Here is a 17,648-nt window from a genome sequence, read left to right on the forward strand (position 1 = left end):
ATGTTTAAACCTTTATATTTGGCCAGGACCTAAAGTTAACTCTGCTGTTGTTATGTACACAAGACGCACACTCTAACACAATGATTCATCTTCATGTGTCCCTCAGGTTTTCCCTGAACTCTGAACTCCATAACCACTCCCTGGTGACAGTCATTGGTGGAGAGGAGGAGCACTTTGAGGACTTTGGGGAAAGTAATACCTCAGAGTTGCTACAGGAGAGCAGCGTGGAGGGGACAGAGGGGGAGGGCGACTCTCCTGACGGGCAGCCGCCTGAGCATGTTAATGGCTCATCACTGCTGTCTCCCAGGTATGAGTTTTTCTTCAGTCCCTTTTTCTTAAGTAATTTCTGGCAAAACCCTAAAAACCCAAGTTCTCCCTTTATTCTTTAGAAGGGAAAATTCATTTAGAAATTTAAAAAGCCCCCCAAAAATGTAACTGTGTGAATATGAATAAAGTTCACACCAGTCTGTCAAATCAGAACTTTCTTTTTATCATCCCTGTTGATAAGAGGTGTGAGACCGTTACTTTCCAGGCCTAAATGCATCTGTTTATGTTCTTTAGAGAAAATGTTTCCCTTTCAACAAAGACACTGAGGTCAAATGCTGATAAGAGCTATCTGGAAACATCCTTCCCACCCCTACCTGTGTGCTGTTCTCTGTGAAGGGCAAGATAAATGGAGTGAAAACAAAGTTCATTCAGTCTGCTTACTCTCACTGCTGCAGAGTTACTGAAAATGTGGATCTTGGACTTCTGTTCTAAAACTGTGTTTCCCTTTCATTAACCTTGCTGAGTGATCTGGATAGCTTGAGTAAATGTTTTACAGTCAGGCTGTTAAAGTTTTAAGGGTGACGTCTGTTGCTAAGGGTTCTGCCACAGACAGAAGGTGAATGTTATTTCCGCCGTTCAAACATTTTGGGGAACATTTAGCAAACTTTGCTTGACCAGAATGCAGACAACACAAACACACCTGCCTTTTAAAGACGCAACTAATTTGTATTCAAACTTTCACTGGAGCCTTTTCCCAGTCATCTTTTCCTCCCCCTCCTCTGCTTTCATCATAGGCTCTTGGAAAATGCGTAATTTCCATTTGGGTAATATTTCTCTAATTAGCCTTGCCAGGAAGTTCTTACCAGCTAACTGCCCACTTTCTGTAGCTCACTGCCAATATGGAAATAAAGTGGATTGCCGCTAACAACAAGCTTGTTGTTTAGTAGTTTTTAAGTCATCACCATTAAAAACATCACTGGAGGGAAGGCTTGCTGTTTATTAATACGGTGTTCTAGGAGTTATTGGCGTTATGTTATAGGCTAACATAACAAACACTACATGATTATATATAATATGTTGCTTGGATGTTGACTCGAATGATGCTCATATATGTTTTCAGAATGTGACAAGTGTACACAGTACAGTACATATAAACAGACTTCCTGGTTATTGAGTTGATAAAATCGTACACAAAAAAATAACTGCATCCCACTAACTTCACCCACTCAGTGTGAATGCGTCACCGTGTTTTCAGCCCGTCGTGCACATTGTTGGCGCACGTAGCAGTGCTGCCTACACACACACACCCCCACATCACAGCACTTTGACTACACAAACCTGCACTGTTGGGTTGCCTCTGTTTTACACAAACGCACATCACTGTGGTTATTATTTAATAAAGTCACCCTTCACCCTGTCAGAAGAAGCTCCACACAACAGCGTACATGACCATGAGGTGACACTCACTCAAGGTTTGCCATGTAATGCTGCGTTTCTGCCTACATAAGGAGAAACCTCTGCCAGTTTGTTGCATAATTCGGCCTGAGTGAACAGTCAGCTGGTAGAGGGGAAGCAAGGTGAGGGTTACTCACAATGAAGTACATGGCTATAAATGTAATTAGTTTATGGCTCTGTGAGTTTTATTTAATGTATAATAAACCATTCTCTAGGTTGTCTGAGCTTAATGTCGAGGTTAAATAGACAACAATATCAGGCAGCAGAGAAAAACATCTTATCAGCTCTGAAGAGATAAACACATTCTTTCTCCTAGAATGTTTTGTTTCCTGACACTATCCAGAAAAACACAGTCACAACCACTCTGCACAGTCTGTTTCACGTCTCCCCACCACTGTAGCCCTGACACTTTACTCTTTCAAACTCTCCTCTGTGAATTTCACTAATACCCACTGTGTTCTCAGAGGTGTCATGTCCCACCTCGATGCACCCTCTTGTTGTCTGTCACTCACCACTTCCTCCTCCTCTTCCTCCCTGTTTCCTCTTTCCAGTGCACCTGCACCTCTCCCTGACTGCTTTCAGAGCTTCCTCAGGGAGGAGGCGCTGGACTTTTTCTGTAGCCAGTGTCACAAACAAATAAGTCGTCTTGAGGACCTCTCCACTCGCCTCAATTTCCTAGAGATGACTAGGTAACATCATTCACACCCCGCCCAGATTATTAGCTGTGTGAATGTGTTTGCAGTGCCGTTTAGAGACAGTGTCGTGCATGTTGTAATGTGTGCATGCTGTGTTGGACTAACAATGTCATGGTGTGTGTTTTGTCACCGCCTGTATATGCACACGCACATTATGATGTAATTGTGGGTGTATTTTAAGCCCAGATTACCTCATTTATGGCAGTCTCTTTTTCTGCTGTATCCTTTTGTCTGTGAGTTGCAGTGTTAGCATTTATAATTTAATAAATAGAAAAGAAATGTAAGGTGTTTTTGTTTTAGGTGTTGATAGCCATTTCATGCCGTTATTACCATTCATATAAATTATGCTTTGTCACGCAGACATAATAAACATTTTGCTTATCTGAAAAAAAGCTTAATAGATTGATTCTACATATAAAGTTTTTATTTAAAAGAGATAATGAACAGTTATCACAGCTTAGCGATATAGTTCAGATATGTTTAGTTGTTTGTATCATTGACTTCTTACTTTGTTTGATTTGTTGCACAATGACTGCTGGCTGTGGAATAGCCCTTTTAAACAAACCTGCATTTATTTCATTACAGTCCAGTATCTTCATTACAGACATCTAATAACTCTTGAATCCTATTTGATCTATTTAGTGAACATGCAGGGCACAATTTAAAACTATAGAATTCATTAAATAATATTGTAAATACTAATATTGAAATCAGTTTTTAGATTTCTGCAGTTGATTTTAGTTTCTGAAGTTTCTGTAATGCAGCCAGTTGCAGAATATCAGCCTGTAATGCAAAGTTGAATCTAAACTGCACTTGTCAGACACTAATACTCTAGTAAATACTGTGTTTGGGTTAGATTGCTGTGGTGTGTGAATATTTTGTAGTTTTAGTTTTAGCTGAACCAAAACATCTTGCCCCTTTTTTGTGGGCTCCTCTGTCAGTGAAGAGAGGATTTGTGTGATAGGAGGACTATCAGGTGGTTGTTTCTCTTTCCTCTACCCTTTTTCCCTTCCTGACCATTTTTCCTGTTGTTGTCTCCCCATCCAGTGCTGGCAAGAGACTGTCCAGTAAGAAAGTTGCAAGGTAAGCTAAATAGTTCTGATTTTGTTAGAAAAGTTCGTACTTGTACCATTATTGTACTTAATAATTGTGTTTGGTATTGGAAAATGTCACTTTATCAAATGTAAACTGGCTTCAGGGAGTTAAGTTTTTCCTCTGTGTGCAGGCATCTTCTCCAGAACAGCTCAATGACTCTGGATACCATGAGCGACTTGACACGGGACATCCTTGAACTCGCTGATAACGACATCACAGATAAGGTGACAACACTAACTTCATATTTTCTTCAGAAACACCTGCCTTGACATCCCTGTGGTGTCACACAATCATAACTGTGAGTTAGCTCAGTTTTTCACCAGTTACAGTAGTTGTGACAGGAACAAAGAGCACGGCATATTGGCATTTAGACGGCTGCATTAGTGCTGCCATATGTCATAGTTGATTACGCAAACAATGCATTTCCAATTTTGTCATGTTTAACCATGAAAATTTTACCTATCACAGGTGCTCCTACTTGAGCGTCGAGTGGCAGAGCTGGAGAAGGAGTCAGAAGCCTCAGGGGAGCAGCATGCGAGGCTGCGCCAGGAGAACCTTCATCTTGTACACCGCGCCAATGCACTGGAGGAGCAACTGAAGGAGCAGGAGCTCTACGCTGACGAGCAACTGCAGCAAGAGACCCGTCGTCACAAGGATGCCCTGAGCAAGCTGGAAAGGGAGAGGGGGCTGGAGCTGGAAAATCTCCAGGCTAGGTGAGTAGAAGAGGAAACGCATGACTGCTTTTGTCATATCTCTGGTGGAAGCAGGCCGATAATAAATTGTTTTTGTATGTAAAATATAAATATATAAAATATGTAAAAACTTCATCAGTTAAAGTTCATCAGTTGTTTAGATTTTTTTAATACTGTATGGTCACTTTACTTCGATATATGATGATTTGCATAGGATGTACTTTTAGATGTTTGTGTGGTGCCAGAGGTTGTGGTGTTTGTTTGAGCAACAGTGTCTCTCTACTGCCACCCTCTGGTGTTTATTTGCCATTGAACATAACTGGTTAATATAGTACAGCGCTGAAAACTGGTATTTTGTGGTGGTACTGTTACTTGTTAGTGTGAATGTTTAAAACACTTGTGTTTGTTTGTCAGGCTTCAGCAGCTGGATGAGGAGAACAGTGAGCTGAGGTCCTGTGTTCCTTGTCTACGAGCAAACATCGAGAGACTAGAGGAGGTGAGAGTGATACCATCACATTATTTGGTTTGTCTTGTTGTCACTTAGCGCTTAAGCACGCAAGTTCAGTTTCTCCCCTTTCTAAACCCGCTTCTTCATCACTGTTGCTGTTTGTGATTTCCAGGAGAAGAGGAAGCTGCAGGATGAGACAGAAGCCATGTCCGATAGGCTCAATGAGGAGATGGAGTCTCGTAGAAAGATGGCAGACAAGCTGAGCCATGAGCGCCACCAGAATCAAAAGGAGAAGGAGTGCACTCAGGAGGTTGGACTGGTTTCTTTGTGTATTTTTGTTCTTCTCTGCTGTAGTTTGTCAAATAATTCTTGCTGAATTAAGACATTCTGAGAGTGTGTGATTAGGGAAAGACATTTTTCGTTGATAACAGCCTCTAAACCTATTTGTGCCACAGCTTATTGAAGACTTGCGTAAACAGTTGGAGCACCTACAGCTGTACAAGTTGGAGGCAGAAGTAAAGCGAGGGCGATCACCTGGGGCAGGGTTACAGGAATATCAGACCCGCACCCGTGAAGCTGAGCTGGAGCAAGAGATCAAGCGACTTAAACAGGTAGCACAGACATTCTTTTCAAGTTATTTATTTATTTATTTTTTTCACTTTTTTTGCCTCCTGTCTTATATTTTTTAGCATTTTGTCTTTTACTCTGACCAGACTGCTTTTGAAACACAGTAGAGCAATGATCTCGCATTTTGGCATGTAATGTTTGAAGTGCTACATCTGCCTTATCCTCTCCAGGACAATCGCAGCCTGAAGGAGCAGAATGATGAGTTAAACGGACAGATTATCAACCTGAGCATACAGGGAGCCAAGAACCTGATGTCGGCCTCCTTCTCCGACTCCTTGGCAGCTGAGATCAACTCTGTTTCTCGTTCAGAGGTAGGTTTAGAGGACAGGAAAGACATTTGGCAAATATAATAATCAGTTTTTAATTTTTTTAAATTTGGATTGTTCCCCCGCTGACTTCAGTCTCTCTGTTTCTAGCTGATGGAGGCTATCCACAAACAGGAGGAGATCAACTACAGACTCCAGGACTACATTGACAAAATCATTGTGGCCATCATGGAGTCCAACCCCTCCATTCTAGAGGTCAAATAGACACCATGCAGCTAGAGGGACACGCACAGTGACTTCATGGGTTGTTCAAAAAGAGAAATTGTAGTTTGGCTATAATAAAACTACCAAGAGGATGTAAAAATCATTATGGTAGAACAAACATTGATGCACTCAACCCCCCTCCATGTGTAAGAAGTTTGTGGCCGTCAGTGAAAATAAGCTATTTTCAGTTAGATATCTCTCGAGCCTCTGCTTTTGTGTGAGCGTATGTGTTGTCCCCTCCGAAAACACTTGGGTTCTGGTGACTTCCATGTATTTGGCTAGAGGGACCTGAGTCTGCCCCGTTGAGTGGATCAAAGTGTAAATGTGTCAATATCATATAGAGTATAAATCTCCCCATCCCCAGATGATGAGACAATTAATACCTAAAGGCCTTAAAGAGAAGATGATCTAAGAAATACATTAATTACACAAACCATACATGCCTCAGTTCAGTCAGTGTTACTGACATGACTTTGGTACATGGGTTGTGATCTCCCGAACCAGGCTGAGTAGTGTTTTAATCCCACTGACAAAGTCATATGAAGCTCTGGTCAGGGTACAAGTACAATTCGTCTTGAGTTTGCTGTGCTGCCTACAAAGCTCAGTAACGGTGTGTTCTGTCCTTTATATAAGTAACCAAGTCTTTCCATTGAACCCAAGTGAGGGACATTTCTAGGGGATGAGGATGAGAAATGCCCGGAGGGTTTTTGTTTGCGTGTGTGTGTGTGCGTCAGTTGTTTTTGCTCAGTAATACTTAAAGGTTTTGAAAAGGTTTTGGTGACACTAAAAAGAATAATAATAATAATAATAACAGTTGTTCTTGTAAGTGTCGGTGTCCCAAATGAAAGACCAAGACGGTTTATAGTTTGCTTTATCTCATTTATTTTTTGCAATGAAACAGGGTCTTGGAGCTCAGGTGGGCTGGAAACCTCAAGTGGAAAAACAACACATGTCCCATCACTCCCTGGCACAAATGTTAGATAGCTCAAACTTATCTCACTACGTGTACACTGACTGACTGTAACTGACACAATATAACCTGCTCAAAACCTCCAGATACTTAACGCTAACCAAGGAAACTGATGAGTGATTCTGGGAATTGTGTTTTTATTTTTCTAAGTACAGCCCACCTGATCCCAATGTTCTCTTGCTGAGTGATCCAGGTTACCCCCCCCCCCCCCCTTTTTTTTCTTAGTGATTTACTGTCAGCAAAATGTTATTGAGACTGAAAAATGTTGATGGTTGACAGGTGTATGTGAAGAATCAAACGCTTGTACTTTGCACTAAGTTTTGTTTTGATTTCTGTATTGTTTTTGTTAATAGAAAAACTTTATTGTGAAGGGATGATGTGTAAAATGGAAGAATAATTATAAAGCCACAGTGATTTGAAAATACTCAAGAAGGTTGCAGACAAATCTGCAGACCATGTCTCAAAGTTCAATTTTCATTACACTTTATATTTTTAACCATCAGGAGTTTATATGAGCTCTTTGCTGGCTAATGGCCTGATTTATCTTTTTCCAAACTCGATCTGCAGATGTAATAGTGGAAAAAATAAAAAAAACATGGCAGGCTTTGGTAGCAATAATGCTTGGTTGGAAAAAAAAAAAAAGGACACTGGTGAAGGACAGATGAAATCTGCTTCATTTCTGCTGCTGAAGCAACATCTGCTTTTTCGAGGATGTACAGACTGATTTTGGACTGATGCCGTGCTTATGGGTACTGTGCAACAATTATTACCTTTGGACGTTTCTTTCTGACTCTGAAACTGGACACACGTGTCAGTTTTACCTATCACACACCCTGACGGATTCGGGGAGGTCGTTTGTGTCCAATCAGCATGGCGTTGTGCACCAGTATGCTCAGAAGAATTACTATTTTTCACCCTGTTCACCTCCAAGTCTCACTCTCTCACAGCTCTTCTCGCCACTCCATGGAAAAATGGCCTTGGATGTAAATGACTTGTAAATGTAAACTTTTTTCTACACTCATTCTAGATTCTAGGTATTTTTATAGTCCGAAAAGAAAACATTTCTTTTTCTTGTCTTATGCTGAGAGACAGCTGCCTGTATTCCTCTCTAGCATGTAGCGTGTACAGCATCTGTTGGGTTATTTTTTTTTTTTTTTGTCTTCTCGTTTTAAATCACAGATATTTATTCATCATTCAACACAAGCGACAACTCGCACTCTGATCTGTTCTGCTGAAAATATGTTTGTACATTTTTGAACCCACAAGGGAGAGATGAATTCACGGTGAATGAGTCTGTGGGAGAATTTATTCACTTACTGTAAGGGAAACATGTTGAAAGCAAAGTGAAATTGTCTTTGGGCGAGTCGCCACGGTGTGCGCAAGCTTGAATGTGTACTGCTCAGAATGGTCATTTGTTGAGGTCGTTGCACTCTTCCATATTGCTGACACAGCTTTGACATCTTCAGGGTTGTGATTTTATGGCAGGTATATTGGTATAGTTTGCAGTTTCTGCAGTTGTCTTCCCAGATGGAGTCAGGTACTGCATGGTAACACCGATTTCTTTCTTTTCTTTTCTTTTTTTTTTTTTTTTTTTTTTGTATTGTATATTTCTGATTCAGTTGTTCAATTATGTTCAACTAACTATGTTTTGACTGACAGACCATGTGCTATAGTATCTGTTAGTGGAGTTGTAGAGGTTGTGAGATCTCATAATGACACCACAGCAAATGACACCTAAAACCTCATATCCAGGCTTGCTGAGTCCAGGTTCCTGCTTTTTAGTGTGACTGGAGGTTTACCCCAACGGATTGATTACTGAATGCTTTAGAGAAGGGAATCATTTATGCTTTAGTAAGGGGGGAAAAGGATGACACCTGAATACAAGCAGGTTATCTCAGTTAATTATCTCTTTGCTTCACACTTCTGCGTCTGTTTTTGACAGATGGTTTGATGACTAACATGACTGGCAACAGAATAACTAGACAGGTGGGACCACAGAGCTGAGAAAACATTCCCTTAGCAGAAATGAAGGTGATTGCACTTTAACCAGATCCAGTTTCTCCATTTAGATTTCAAAATGACCAAAGACATGCGTTTGAACTTAAACTGATCATTTTATCTGTCAGGGTCCCGGATCATACAACATACAATACTGTTCTAACAAATCATTAATCAGCTTTCCCTGAAAGAAAGAAACTGACCTGCTAGTCTTAACACTGTGCCTCTGTGTCTCAAACTTTGCCTCTAAACCAACCCGATATGAGCCCTGACAACAGCACTGACCACGTGACTGTCAGTTTGTTAAATTATAATGATGAAATCTGAACTGTAAATATGAATTGTCATTTTTGTGAACTTGGTTTTTCCTCTCTCACACACACTCACTTTCACTCTCCAAAGAAAGTTTGCTCAAGGCACAAACATCACTACTGGAGTAGTGCGTGGCTTGCCATTATGTGACATGGGAAGTTTAAGAGAATATTGTAGAAAAGAGAAATTGTAAAAGGTACATTTATTCCTATTTTCAAAGATAAATGTATAAATTATAACAGTATTGGTTACAGCTGTATATTACTTTTGAAGGTTCCCAAATGTTCTAATCCTAATTGTTACTGGGGAAATTTCAGTCATTGTAAAAAGAGAAAATTTAAAGGTAAGCAGTGAAAGTAAGATTAGAAAAATAAATGGAATAAAATAATCTTGTGTTGGTTGCCTTTTTTATTGTTAAGTTAATACATTGTAACATGTTTGCATGTTCTTCACGTGTTGATTTAAAGGTTTGTCTGTAATTATACATAATTACATAAACATAAACACACAAATTCATTTGTTGGAAGCAAACTAAGGTGTTAAACCCACGTGCAGGTAGAACCTGCACAGTCCCTCAAACACACCTTGCATTTACAGTTTTTTTTTTCTCCATTTGATGTGTGAACCAATATTTAGAGGCTATATCAGTGACCAAGAATCTTTAAAAAATATATTAAGTGTAAAAATCTATAAGAAACTCACACATTATTCACTAATGTATAAAAATAAAATATGAATAAAATCTAAAAAACATTTTATTTCTGGTTTTAGAGTGCCTTATTTCTCGTGTTTTTTGTTTAAATTGTATACCGTGTTACAAAGGTGGGGACCTGAACTGCTCCCAACTGTTTTTCCAAATCTTACAATATAATAACATTACATTTAATCATTTGTTATAAATGATAAGTGCAAGTTAGATAACATATCTGTTTTTCATAATCCACAATTAATATCAGTGTTCACATAATTACAGTAAAATGTCTTATTAACCTCTGCTGAGATCACATGCATTTAGATCTTTTATCTGTAGTAATTAGTATATATTGGGCTTCTAGTTTAATTAATAATTCACCTATTCGTGTATTAATTGCTGTATAAAGTTGTGATAACAATACGTTCAAAAATGATGAACGAGATAAATCGTTGGCTTCTTGAATGCAACTCCGGAACCTTTCTTGTCCCATTTTTATTTCAGCACGAACATATTTTGACGGCGCACACTGGGGGGACCGTGCAGTCTCGTGAAAAAGGTGAAGATTTAACGTTTAAATTAATCTCGAAAAAAATGTTTTTGACACAACAATCACTGTAAATCATGTCCACAGTCTCCGTACAAAGTTCATTTTTAAATGTTTGTGTTATCAGTTTGACGTTTGAAGCTAAATTAATACACTTAATGTGTGTTACTCCACTACTGCTCCGTATTTCTTAATGTTCTGATAATGTGACTATATTTTGAATCCTTAAATACTCGGTTGATGAAAGTAAGACTACTAACGTTATGCTCAGTTAGCATTAATGTTATCGTAGCTATTTAATAAAACTCAGACCTTTTAGTGTTTGTTTCTTTTATGAGGCAGTGGTAAAAACCTCCTGCTGTATTGGTTGAATTGTCCCTTTAAACTGTCTCTTTTTTTTTGTCCAGTCATATTATATATATGTACAGATGGAGCCACTCAGCCCCAACACTGAGGTGCGTCTAACAGTGTCACAGTGTTTCCGGACACTCACCACGTCCACGAATATCAAAGACATTACTGATGCTCTACAAACACTCCTCTGTTACTTGGATGAAACACCAGGAAGCACGACCCCTTCAGTTCAGCGTGCTGAGTTCAGGAGAGCTCACTACACTCGCACCCTTCAGCTCCTTATTAACAACATTCAGGCCGACTGGTTGCACAGTCTCACCGCGGACCAGCGCACAGGATTGTGGGACAGCCTGTTTCTGCATGGCCCTCCAGAGCAGGCACTGCTGGTGCTGATGGAGGGGATCGGACAGCTAAGGTGGGCAGTGCTGAAAGAGGAGTGCAGGGCATTTGTATGTTTCCGTCCTTTCGTCGATTACTGTTGTCGTCTTCCTTCTGCAGGCCCAGCACAAATCTGGACCACTTGGTCAGCATCACTGAGAAATTCCTTCAGAGTGGGCGACTCGCTGACCTGCTGTGGTTATACTGTCAGGCCGCTCCCTCAGACTCCCCCCAGCTCCGAGAGACTCTGCTGGGGCGCATAGTGGCGCTGCCAGACCTCACTGCCAACAGGTTACATCCCAACAACAGGCCCCTTTTTCTTCCTCAACAGTACTACCCTTTACTGGCCACAGAGATGCTGTCCGCCTTGGAGCGCACCTGCCAGGCCCTGAGAGGTGAGGGAACAGCAGCGCTGAGTAATCATGAGAGATTTTGTTCAAGTGTCTTACGTGTTAGGTAAAAAAGCAGTTTCTCTGTTTGCTTGTGTGTGGCAGGTGGTACAGACTGTTCCTTAACGTTTGTGGCTCAGACACTAGGAAAAGCATGTGTCCAGGGGCACAGTGGTGAGTTTATTAACATTTATGATAGTGTGTACAATGAATAGAAGTTTAACTTTTTTTTAAGATAAGTTGATTAGATGTGATTCAGACAGTAATTCATTTTATATTTTTCCCATATTTTACTTTTTGGATATTGTTACCTTGAGCTCTGTAACACTGATGGTAATTTTTTATATTTTGACATATTATTGACTCAATAATTAATACGTTTTAAAGGAAATAATCCCTAATTCTTTCAAACTAAAAGGCTTTGAGGTGCCATTGGCACTTTATCACATTTGGTGGTTGAGTGTATGTACATTCTTGTTCATTTTTAATGGCTGCCAACAGCTGATGGTGCTAAAATGCTTTTTTATATCAAACTTTTTGGCAAATTGAATTTCAGTCAGACATGATATATCTATTTTATTGTAGTGTCCACAGAACCACTTAGGTCCTCCCTCTGGTGTGCTTGTCTTTCCTACAGATTTGCTGCTGGCAGTGATGGCTCCTCGTCTGTCTGTCTGCACACATTCAGACATGGTGTGGCAGAGGGTTTGCTGGAAGCTGCTGGAAAACGTTCCCCAACGGTGGATGGAGGCTGTGCTCACCGGGCTGGTACAAGCCGTCAGCGGGTAAGGCGGTTACGGCCTCTGTCAGTGTGTATACATCAGTTACAAATATTTTAATAGCTAACTGTTCGCCTGCACTGTAGCTGGCAGCTTTTAGTCTGGTCACTAAATTATGATACAAGTCTGTTGCCTCTTTGTTCAGGCCTGATGCTTTGGGACGAATAATTGGGAATCTAGTGTTAAGAAATAAAAAGGCCCAGTTTGTCATCACTCATAAACTGCTATTACTGCAGTACAAGTATGAGGTAAGAAGATAACGTCCAGTGTGACAGTAAATAATATTAATATATAAAAACCTAAATATAAGAAGCATGTGTGTTTTTTTTTTTTTTGTTTTTTTCACCAGACTAAAGTCTTGAGAACTATTTTGGGTTACCTCGCAGCAGACAGAGAGCGAAGGCCACTGCTCGTACAGGTGAGTGTATGGTGTGTTCAGCAGCTTCATAATATCTGGTTAAATGCACTGAGGATAATGTGTGTTTGTGTGTGTTTTCAGGTCTTACGATGTGTGTGTCAGGCCTGGGCTAACCCCAGTGCTGTCAAACACACACCTCTAGAGCAGCAGTTGTATGTTAGCAAGGCTCTACTGCTGAGTGTGAACCTGCTGAACAACTCTGAGCTACAGGAGCTACGTTCAGGTACAGTGTTCACAGTTTAACACTAGTTTAAATAAATTAATAAAGTATTCATACAGCAGCATTAATGTGGTTATATAAACTGGAGGAAATTCCATTTTCACTCAGATTGGCTCTCTTCTCTTGTGTGCCTTTTTTTTCTCAGAGTTACTTCAGTGTATGTTAGGCGGCATGCAAAGCCACCTGGACAGCGGCGTGGTGCGTATCAGGCATATGGGCATGGTGGTGGGAGAGTGCCTGAGTTCTCGCATGGATATCAATGGAACCAAGCTCAAATTTGAGGTACAGTCCATGTTTAAATTGTAGTATACAGTGGCATCATTCATGGTAGCTGCTGTGATTGAAGTGTCATTATAACTGTGTGTCTGAGTTTGTGTTGTGTTGTGTTGTGTTGTGTTGTAGTATGAGAACGATGAGGAGACTCAAGAGCTGCTTTCGCTCATGACTTCTGTTGCTGGTGATGAGCCAGAGCCTGAACCTGAAATTCAGTAAGTATTTCATCATCATCATCATTTCATCGCCATGCCTTTGTGGACTACCAGGCTTTACTACTGCTATATCTATAGGTTGTGGGCAGTATGCACTAAAACCTAAAGTCTCACTACACCAGTATTCTCACTGCTCAAAAGGCCAAATCCCACAAAGCCTAATAATGAGTATGTATCTGCATGTATTGAGTGTAATTAATTCAGTCTGTCACTTGCAGAGTTGGGTCTCCTAAAGAGGTGAACGAAGTGACTCCATCTACTGTATCTTCACAAAACAAGTCAGGACCTCAGCCTTTAAAAACGGATCCAGACTCTGACCTGGATAGGTGAGTATTAGCGCTGGGATGCTGTCAATAAGGCTAATATGTGTCTGTTATAGTGCAGTATTAGCCAATTTAGACTGAAGTGAAGGCATTATAGAAGTATGTTGGTAACCTCAAGTGTGTTATCCATCCAGTGATGATGAGCTCACTCCGTACGATATGTCTGGCGATCAGGAGTTCAGTCAAACATCCCCACCTCGGTACCTTCGAGACTGTCTGGAAAGTATGGCTCCACAGAACATCCTTAACTGAAGTAATCATCAAAAGCAGACTAAGTGATGACTGTTGTTCTGAAATACTTTGTCTGTCAATGCACCCAGCTTTGATATCCTCTGAGGACGCGACACGTGTGGAGCTCAGTTTGAGGGTTGCTGAGAGTTTGGTGAGGAAGAACGTCTTTGCAGCCAGAGAGGTATGACAGCAACACAACTGGTACAGTGCCCAAAGGTCAGCGATTTACAGATCACTCTTCACGTGGTAGTTCTCCCTTGTTTCTGTAATTTTCAGATCAGCGTCCAGCTAACCAAAGTGCTTCTACACATGGAGGATAAATACAGCATAAATTGCTTCCTGAGCTACAGACAGGCGACTATGGTGGCTCTTGCTGTCACAGACTCTATTCCTGTATGATCTTCCACTTCAGGATCAGCACTGTTTTCCTTCTCTTACCAATACATGTGTTTATCTTTCATCACCTTATTGAATAATGTTTCCTTATGTTCTTTGAAAGGTGACGCAGTATTTGACCACAGAGTTTTACTCTTTGAACTACAGTCTTCGCCAGCGGCTCGATATCTTGGAGGTGAAAACAAAACAAAAACAACAGTTTCCTCACTTCTGATAATCACAGATATATTTATTATTTAATTTGATCTGTTTTGGTTGCTGGCATAAGTGCATTCATTAATGTTTTGGTGGATCAGGTCCTCGCTTTGGCAGCACAGGAACTCTCTAAGCCAATCACAGAAAGGAGCGATCCATCAATAGGCGCTGCTGCCAGCTCTGATTTGACTCCACACGCTGGTGACAACCCTGCGCACTGGCGACAAGTAGTGGAAAAGCGAATCCAAAGCAAGACGAAACGGCTCAGTAAGGTATTTAAACCGGACATACATGTTCATCTGCCTTTTAGTATTTAAGTGAAGGCTTAGTTCTGAGCTCTTTGCTAATTTCACTTGGTTCAGGGTGCCACACAGCCTCCAGCTAAGGCCACCCCAAACCGTTACGCTCCTGTTGCTGGACACTTCTTTTTTCCACTGCTCAGGAATTATGACAAGTGAGTATGTTCACATATCACTTATGTGAATGTATGTACATACAAAACATAAAATGTGGAATTCTTCTGCTAGACCTCAGGTGACCTTTGACCTGTTGGGAAGCGACCATCTGGTATTGGGCAGGTTGCTCCACACCTTGGGCCTCTTCATGCATCTGGCAGTCAATGCACCGGTATTATCATTATTACTAATTGATAGATGCTGCTATGACCTAACGTATGACCCCAGTGTTGAGTTGACCTGGCAAAATAATTAGACATTTAATTTTAATAGTTGTTGTTATATTGTAACTGTTAAGACCAGCGACACTATATCACATTCATACAAACTATTACACAACATTATCTAGTCTTACATTACAATTACAGTAGTATAGTCATTACTTTTTCTATTTGTTTTGTTTTTTGCAGATAGCTGCACAGATGGGTCGGTCTTTGCTAGACTTTGTGTGGGCATTGCGCTACCATGTTGACCAGTAAGTACAATGCATACGATTGTTTTTTTCAGTGTGAACTGATGAAAAATCTGTGAATCTGAAGAAGACATTTGGGTACTAACAACACTGTAGTGTAATATGCCTGCTACTAATCAGGAGGTTTTTATTAACATTATTATACATACATATATATTATACATTATTATATTTCTTGCTTTTTCTAGTTTGCATAGTGTTGTGGAGAATGTTAGTAACAGTAAAAAAAATAACATTAGCATGAACAGATGGATGGATGTGATGTTTTGTTTTCAGTCAGTGGTATAACCTGAAATGTGTCTGTATTAAAGGATGGTGAGACGAGGCGTCCTCTTCGCTGTCTGCTCTGTTTTTTTGGGCATGCCCAGTAAAAACCTACTGGTTGACCTCAGCGATCAGCTGTTTGAGACGAGAAGTTGGCTGTCAGGTAAAAAAAAACATGGAACCCAGACATAGAAATTATTTGATCATAAGAATTTTAGAGACATTTAATTATTAATAAAGTGAAAGTTGGACACGGTATTTGTTGTAGGCCTTTTATTATAGGACCATAGTTACCCACAGTTGTCCAATTTATTTACAGATAAACCACTAAATAGTTTTTATTCCTAAAACATACAATTCTTGTAAATGGACTTGCACCTGCATAGTATATTTCTGTCAGGGATGTCCTCTCACTTACACACTTCCTTGGACACAAACTCATGCAGCACATTTCTGGGAAGTAGATGTGTAGCACAGGATGTCCTGTACTACACATCTAACAGTCTGTGACCACTACAACACCAGTTTTTTCATTCCTCCAGGGATAAAATTAGCTTTACATGGCAATGAGTGACATAGAGCTGAAGGAACCGTTTATTTCCTCCCAGGTGGGATTGTTAATGGTGCACAGAAAATGGCAGAATTACGTGCACAGAATTTTGAATGCCACTTTACTTTTGTAATTATACTGAGAGATGTAGATTTTCTTGCAGTCTGTTACCACTCATAAACCTGCTAATAATAATTTTGTGTGTTGTTGCTATTTACAGATGTGGCTGAAGGAGACCCTGATGCAGATTGCCGGAGTTTGGCTGTACAGAGTCTGGTGCTGCTGGATAAGAGCCTGAAGAAACAGCTACAAGATTCACAAGCACTTAGTGTGGAGTCATGACCAAAGTATCAACAACGAATACTGAAATAAAGTATATGTATGTGATAAAAGGTGGACTGTACCTCACCTCCACCTACGCACAGTTCGTCACAGAGCCTAGAGACTGGAGTTTGGAGGTCAATGGAAATGATGTACCGGATATTTGCTGGCAGTGGGAATGGCCTGGCGGAAATGGATGAACCCAGACACTAAAGGATTTCCTCTTAGCTTAAGAGCTGCTTGCTGCAGGTGCTGCAGAGTTTTAATTGTACCCTGGAAGACACAGCCAACCAGAGGACAAGGAGGACACATGTCTTCTCACATGTGTTTTAGTTTTTGTAAAACTAAAACACTTACACACACATCCAAATGTGTTGTTTAAATTAAGACCTGTATAACTTTTCAACTAGATAAAATACTGATTAAATGGAGGAAAGGGTGCCATTTTTATCCTCCACTAAAATGTTTGTTATAAGGATATCCTTTCAAACCTCTTTCCCTTACTGGCACATCTATCTGTGATTTGGATGTTTGTTTGCAAAGGACATCCTGTGAATACTCACATGCATACGCAGACTGCACATTCCAAATAATGGAAATACTACTTCTACCACTTCCTCTTGTGACAAAATTAAAATGTATGCTCATCTGTATTTACCCAAAACAATGAGACATTATGAAATATGCACTTGTTTGGAGTTTTTTACCACCGTGGCTCTGCCTTTAACCTTTTGGTACTTGTTGTTCATGTCTCAATATTTATCTCTAAATTATTTTGGCTGTGTGTCTGTAAGGATATAACTAATATAGAAGATAACCTTATATACTCTCTTAACAGCAGTGAACAGTCCATGCAAAACATTAATAAAATCAAATCTAAAATAGCTTAAATCTAAATTTCAAAAAATGTTGGGCATATCTTACAAATTTTACAGGGATGTGTATAACAAACTGGAATTCATTGGATTGAATTGTTAAATGAAATTGGTAAACTTTATATTCTTGTCACCTGATCCATCACAGTACTTCCGACAACTGTTCGGGTTACGTTCGTTGTTTTCCGTAGCTCCGCCTCCTGTTCTGCCTTC

The 17,648-nt window shown here is 40.2% G+C and overlaps 2 protein-coding genes across 4 annotated transcripts in view; both read left to right on the top strand.

The window, feature by feature from the left end:
• The window catches only part of rab11fip3 (RAB11 family interacting protein 3 (class II)), a 28,317-nt gene extending 18,840 nt beyond the window's left edge, over positions 1 to 9,477 (top strand). The window contains exons 5-14 of one of the 2 annotated variants that reach the window (XM_026351053.2): positions 107 to 307; positions 2,274 to 2,411; positions 3,465 to 3,500; positions 3,643 to 3,736; positions 3,981 to 4,225; positions 4,619 to 4,700; positions 4,825 to 4,962; positions 5,108 to 5,263; positions 5,450 to 5,590; positions 5,696 to 9,477. In XM_026351053.2, the coding sequence (XP_026206838.1) occupies positions 107 to 307; positions 2,274 to 2,411; positions 3,465 to 3,500; positions 3,643 to 3,736; positions 3,981 to 4,225; positions 4,619 to 4,700; positions 4,825 to 4,962; positions 5,108 to 5,263; positions 5,450 to 5,590; positions 5,696 to 5,809 (1,345 nt within the window). In that variant the 3' untranslated portion in view covers positions 5,810 to 9,477. The remainder of the gene's footprint in view (positions 1 to 106; positions 308 to 2,273; positions 2,412 to 3,464; positions 3,501 to 3,642; positions 3,737 to 3,980; positions 4,226 to 4,618; positions 4,701 to 4,824; positions 4,963 to 5,107; positions 5,264 to 5,449; positions 5,591 to 5,695) is intronic. The other variant, XM_026351052.2, reaches the window with a different exon arrangement.
• A 782-nt stretch (positions 9,478 to 10,259) lies between these two features.
• Positions 10,260 to 17,355, top strand: telo2 (TEL2, telomere maintenance 2, homolog (S. cerevisiae)). 2 transcript variants are annotated; one of them, XM_026351059.1, is made up of 21 exons: positions 10,260 to 10,339; positions 10,735 to 11,096; positions 11,180 to 11,454; positions 11,554 to 11,622; positions 12,086 to 12,233; positions 12,373 to 12,475; positions 12,577 to 12,645; positions 12,727 to 12,868; positions 13,011 to 13,147; positions 13,268 to 13,353; positions 13,572 to 13,679; positions 13,811 to 13,899; positions 13,997 to 14,088; positions 14,184 to 14,300; positions 14,407 to 14,478; positions 14,600 to 14,770; positions 14,861 to 14,952; positions 15,026 to 15,125; positions 15,364 to 15,428; positions 15,737 to 15,852; positions 16,460 to 16,581. In XM_026351059.1, exons 2-21 carry the CDS (start codon positions 10,756 to 10,758, stop codon positions 16,579 to 16,581), a joined length of 2,514 nt encoding a protein of 837 aa, XP_026206844.1. In that variant the 5' UTR covers positions 10,260 to 10,339; positions 10,735 to 10,755. The 2 variants fall into 2 exon arrangements, with proteins under 2 accessions (XP_026206844.1, XP_026206845.1); XM_026351060.1 differs by lacking the exon at positions 10,260 to 10,339 and having other exon boundaries at positions 10,756 to 11,096; positions 16,460 to 17,355.
• The last annotated feature ends 293 nt before the right edge of the window (positions 17,356 to 17,648 follow it).

The sequence above is a fragment of the Anabas testudineus genome, chromosome 19 (assembly GCF_900324465.2).
Source record: "Anabas testudineus chromosome 19, fAnaTes1.2, whole genome shotgun sequence".
Classification (NCBI taxonomy): Eukaryota; Metazoa; Chordata; class Actinopteri; order Anabantiformes; family Anabantidae; genus Anabas; species Anabas testudineus.

Coding starts and splice junctions, on each gene's coding strand:
- telo2 (XM_026351059.1), top strand. CDS start 10,756: ATGGAGCCACTCAGCCCCAACACTGAGGTGCGTCTAACAGTGTCACAG. Junction 14,301..14,406: donor CTGTCACAGACTCTATTCCT/GTATGATCTTCC, acceptor GTTCTTTGAAAG/GTGACGCAGTATTTGACCAC. Junction 15,429..15,736: donor TTGCGCTACCATGTTGACCA/GTAAGTACAATG, acceptor TCTGTATTAAAG/GATGGTGAGACGAGGCGTCC.